Source organism: Salvelinus fontinalis, unplaced genomic scaffold (assembly GCF_029448725.1).
Source record: "Salvelinus fontinalis isolate EN_2023a unplaced genomic scaffold, ASM2944872v1 scaffold_0280, whole genome shotgun sequence".
NCBI lineage: Eukaryota > Metazoa > Chordata > Actinopteri > Salmoniformes > Salmonidae > Salvelinus > Salvelinus fontinalis.
The window spans coordinates 224,290-229,642 of record NW_026600489.1 but is presented as its reverse complement, the minus strand read 5'-3'; the positions used below and the strand labels follow the sequence as shown (position 1 = coordinate 229,642).

The 5,353-nt window shown below is 37.3% G+C and overlaps 1 protein-coding gene across 1 annotated transcript; it reads left to right on the top strand.

Annotated features, from left to right (window-relative positions):
* Positions 1 to 96: 96 nt before the first annotated feature.
* On the top strand, positions 97 to 3,194 carry LOC129845332 (uncharacterized; the record flags this gene model as incomplete). The annotated part of the gene is given in 9 exon segments (XM_055913217.1): positions 97 to 158; positions 312 to 412; positions 588 to 675; positions 1,276 to 1,424; positions 1,618 to 1,748; positions 1,841 to 1,902; positions 2,056 to 2,156; positions 2,332 to 2,510; positions 2,639 to 3,194. Coding segments are annotated over 9 exon segments (969 nt in total), but the record flags the coding sequence as incomplete, so codon positions are not given.
* Positions 3,195 to 5,353: the final 2,159 nt, after the last annotated feature.

The following is a 5,353-nucleotide window of genomic DNA, read 5'->3' as shown; positions in this document are numbered from 1 at the left end:
ACTAGTAAGATACTGTACTTCTATACATAAGATACATCCATGGTCATGTTCAGGTCATGATAGTAGTTGACAACTTGATGTTTTGTCCCCTTTTAGCTTCGTCAACTTCTCAGTGAACCAGACGGCAACCAGTTTCAATTTCCCATTGCCGACTTCATGTAAGTCCAACGTCATATCCTTGAACCAACCCATCTTTCTCAACTGCACTCTTTAGAATTTCTGCAGATTTCATTTAGCTGCTGCTTGTACAGCTAAACAGGATGAAGGGAGCATGTTTAACTCTCACACAAAACCCATTTTTATGTCCACAGTGCTTATGGCACTGAAATCAGAGCAAACGTGACGTATGTATACAAAGAGGACGATGTCAACCACCCTAGTAGTTTTCTACAGGAAGTCTTAAAAGTCTCAGGTATGCTGCTTTCATTACCATACGGTTGTCATTGCTGTGTTTTTTTATGACAGTGAGTTATCAAACACCATGTAACGTGTATAATACTCAATCTCCAAAACACGTATATATCTATGTTATATGACATATTACAAGTTTATAATCCCTCTAAAATGTATTTTCATTTCTATTCTAGGTCTCCTGACCACCACTGTTGCCCCAACAACAACTACCAGCACCACACCACTTCCTACCCTTTTGACTTCAGTGACATCAACAACTAGGTAAGCAACATCATTCGTTATAATTATTTCATACAATTCAATGAACACCTTGTCAATCGAGGAACCTTTGCAGCAATGAACCATGTACATCCATGCTTGTGTCGTTAACTACTGATGTTTTAATAAAAGCATCCAAAATGTCAACCTTTCTTTAGAAAAGCTCTTTGAGTACATCAATCGGTCAAAAGGCGCAATATAAATCCAATCCATTATTATTAATGTGCTTGCTGAAGGCAAGACCACTAGATTTCTTAGATACTTTTTCTAATTATTTTAACATTTTCTAAACTAAAACAATTTAATTGAGTATAAATTAGCATATAATAACCTACCAAAAAGAATATTTACTCTTGAACCGTTCAAGCTAGAGAGACCAAACCAACTTTCATATGTTCAGGCTATCCTATCCTATCCTTATCCATCAATCAATCTTTCCATCTACCTACTTTTTCCAATTATAACCAGTCACTACCATTACTACTGTATTGACTGCCACTACTATGACTTATTTTACAATCATAAATACTTTAAGACAAGCTAGCAAGCACACACATTTTCTTTAGGAAATGTAATTTTCCATGTATTATTATTTTCTCTTAGATTTGGCACAGCCGTGGTTTATGTTAAACTGATATTCAACCTCAAAACACCAGTCCCCACTGAGGATGATGTCCTTGGTGCCGTCAAGAAGCAACTGTCTCTTCAATCCAAGACCACTCAAACCACCTTCCAGAATGCAACTTATACCAGTGAGTTTAAGAAATTAGGCTTCATGAAGACATTTACTTCCACTCTCTAAAATCATTTCTTATTAGGTACACATTCAACTGCTCCTGCTATCTAAATACTTCTTGAATGTTTTTTTAATGTTGTTGAAACTCCTAAATTGTAGCAGTTCATTTGATCTGTTGCTATTGTGACCATTTTTTTGTGTGCTCACAGAACTTTCAGATACTTCATTTGCCATCAACCTTGGTTTCAAAATAACCAATGTAACCCTGGAGTCTCTAAGTAATAGACTCACATTCACCAATGAGACCTACGTCCAGATACAGGATTCAATTAACACACTAGTAAGATACTGTACTTCTATACATAAGATACATCCATGGTCAAGTTCAGGTCATGATAGTAGTTGACAACTTGATGTTTTGTCCCCTTTTAGCTTCGTCAACTTCTCAGTGAACCAAACGGCAACCAGTTTCAATTTCCCATCGCCGACTTCATGTAAGTCCAACGTCATATCCTTGAACCAACCCATCTTTCTCAACTGCACTCTTTAGAATTTCTGCAGATTTCATTTAGCTGCTGCTTGTACAGCTAAACAGGATGAAGGGAGCATGTTTAACTCTCACACAAAACCCATTTTTATGTCCACAGTGCTTATGGCACTGAAATCAGAGCAAACGTGACGTATGTATACAAAGAGGACGATGTCAACCACCCTAGTAGTTTTCTACAGGAAGTCTTAAAAGTCTCAGGTATGCTGCTTTTGTTACCATACGGTTGTCATTGCTGTGTTTTTTTATGACAGTGAGTTATCAAACACCATGTAACGTGTATAATACTCAATCTCCAAAACACGTATATATCTATGTTATATGACATATTACAAGTTTATAATCCCTCTAAAATGTATTTTCATTTCTATTCTAGGTCTCCTGACCACCACTGTTGCCCCAACAACAACTACCAGCACCACACCGCTTCCTACCCTTTTGCTGACCACTCCTTTCAATACCACAAGTGTTGGAGGTTTTCCTGGCTGGGCTTTGGCCATTATCATTCCTTGTGGCATCGCTATCATTCTGGTACCCCTGTGGATCCTGCTATGTGTACGTATAGGCTTGTGTTCACATGTGTACTGTGAAAATAGTTTACAAAGTATTTCATCCAATAAGCTGTTTAATTTCTGCAATGATATTTTGCATGTGAATCATGCCACCCCATCTTTCTTTTGCAGTGTATGCTATGTGGCTGCTGTGCAGCTGTAAGGAGACGCTGGCACAGACGTAGATCTTACAATGTACAGTACACCACCAGAAACGGACTCTTCTGAGGTGACAACACTGACATCAGTAGGCAACTGTCATCACAAGAACAGCCAATTATCTATCTATATCTGCATATCAGGAGACTTCATTGGGTGCTTGCATCAATTTTTTTATCATGAAAAAAAAATTCATAAGGGGCTTAATAATCCACAAGTTTTTTGCGCATTGTACAATTTTTTCATATTATACATCTGATTGTTAATCATAGTTACAGCTGAGCTGAACAGCATGTATGTTTATGTATTTATTAGCTATGTAATTTATGTGGTTTCAAGCTGTGCTGTCCACTGACTAAAATGGTTATCAGTTATTTATTTAATGTATAATAAGGTAGATTAAAATATTTATTTGAGTTGTGTTATTTCCTCTCTTGACTAACTATTAACTAACTTATTTTCAACTCCAATACTGTACTTGTTTCTTCATCACACAGTTTGACAAATGTAATAAAGACTTTGCAAATCAGTATTAAGAAAACATTGTATGATTACAGACAGCACATCTAAACATCATAGGAAGTCAAGATTGTCCCACCTGGCACATTACACTCAGAAATATCTAACACAATTTAATATCTACAGTACCAGTCAAAAGTTTGGACACACCTACTCATTCAAGGGTTTTTCTTTCTTTTTACTATTTTCTACATTGTAGAATAATAGTGAAGATATAACACATATGGAATCATGTAGTAACCAAAAAAGTGTTAAACAAATAAAAATAGATTTTAGATTTTAGATTCTTCAAAGTAGCCACCCTTTGCCTTGATGACAGCTTTGCACACTCTTGGCATTCTTTCAACCAGCTTCACCTGGAATGGTTTTCAAACAGTCTTGAAGTAGGTCCCACAAATGCTGAGCACTTGTTGGCTGCTTTTCCTTCACTCTGCGGTCCAACTCATCCTAACCATCTCTATTGGGTTGAGGTCGGGTGATTGTGGAGGCTAGATCCTCTGATTTAGCACTCCAAATAGCCCTTACACAGCCTGGAGGAATGTTGGGTCATTGTCCAGTTGAAAAATAAATAATAGTCACACTAAGTGCAAACCAGATGGGATGGCGTATTGCTGCAGAATGCTGTGGTAGCCATGCTGGTTAAGTGTGCCTTGATTTCTAAATAAATCACAGACAGTGTCACCAGCAAAGCACCCCCACACCATCACACCTCCTCCAAGCTTCTTCTTCTTATTGGTGTCCTTTAGTAGTGGTTTCTTTACAGTATTTCGACCATGAAGGTCTGATTCATGCAGTCATCTCTGAACAGTTGATGTTGAGATGTGTCTGTTACTTGAACTCTGTAAAGTATTTATTTGGGCTGCAATCTGAGGTGCAGTTAACTCTAACGAACATACCCTCTGCAGCAGAGGTAACTCTGGGTCTTCATCTCCTGTGGCAGTCCTCATGAGAGCAGGTTTCATCATAGCGCTTGTTGGTTCTTGACATTTTCCGAATTGACTGACCTTCATGTCTTAAATTACTGATGGACTGTTGTTTCTCTTTGCTTATTTGAGCTGTTCTTACCATAATATAGACTTGGTATTTTTTTTTACATTATTTTTTACTACCTATCATAAAAGTAATTTTGGAACATTAAAGTCAATGTCTTGAAGTACTCAACACAAGATATTACTTGTTATAAACACATTTATTTTTTCTAACCCAAATTATTGATACATTTTTTCCACTTTAGTCAGTATATACTTTCGCGGAAAATAGGTAGTTTTCTCGACTCATACCCTGACTTTGAGAAGGGATTGGGTGATTAGTTTAGCAGCCACGTGATGCTGCATAACAATGAGAACGCGATTGGTCGACGGTGCTGTGTGGACGTTATATATTGAATTATTCATTGCCTAATGTAATTCCTTTCTCTACTATCTCAGGCGTCATGTTGCTAAATGGCACAACAAAAATAGCTAACAATCATGGTGAAAGTGGCCGTAACAAGCAAAGGATCATGGTCGATGTAGTCATTTTCATCTTGCCTGAGAGTCAACCTTAATGGTTGTTTAGCAACACAACCGACGCCTAAGCAACTATGGGGAAAAACAGACTGGGTTGGCAGTTGGCTTAGATTGTTGAATATGGAAAGCCATTTGTCTCTTTGCGTGTCAAAAAAAAACATGGCAAATAACACTATTTGATGAGTCAAATAAGGTTTTAATTTTACATGTCAAATAAAAAAGTTGTATTGTTGTGTGTGCCTAATTTGCACGTGCAAAGCCAAGCGCCAACATTACGATCAGTAGCACTGTCAAAGCTGCTGTAAAAAATAAATAAAAGATTGCAAACAGGCATACTCCTTGGCCACGATGTAGTTACAATACTGCGTTGGTAATAAGTCATTATTTGTTTGACTGAATGGGACAACGTCTGTGTTAGCATTTTAAATAAGATCAGGATCAAACGAGCAGGATCAAAAATGTTAGCAAATATATTTTAATGCAGATGTTATTAGCAACTTTTGGGGTAGTTAGCTTTAGCTTGGTGCCTAGCGAGCACCAATGCAACCAGCCTGTAAACAATGACCAGATGAAACTGAAGCCATTTTCAATATTCTTAGTATTGATTTATGAATCCATGTGACTAAATATTAGCTAGGCAACCACTTGTTGTTGTCCTATT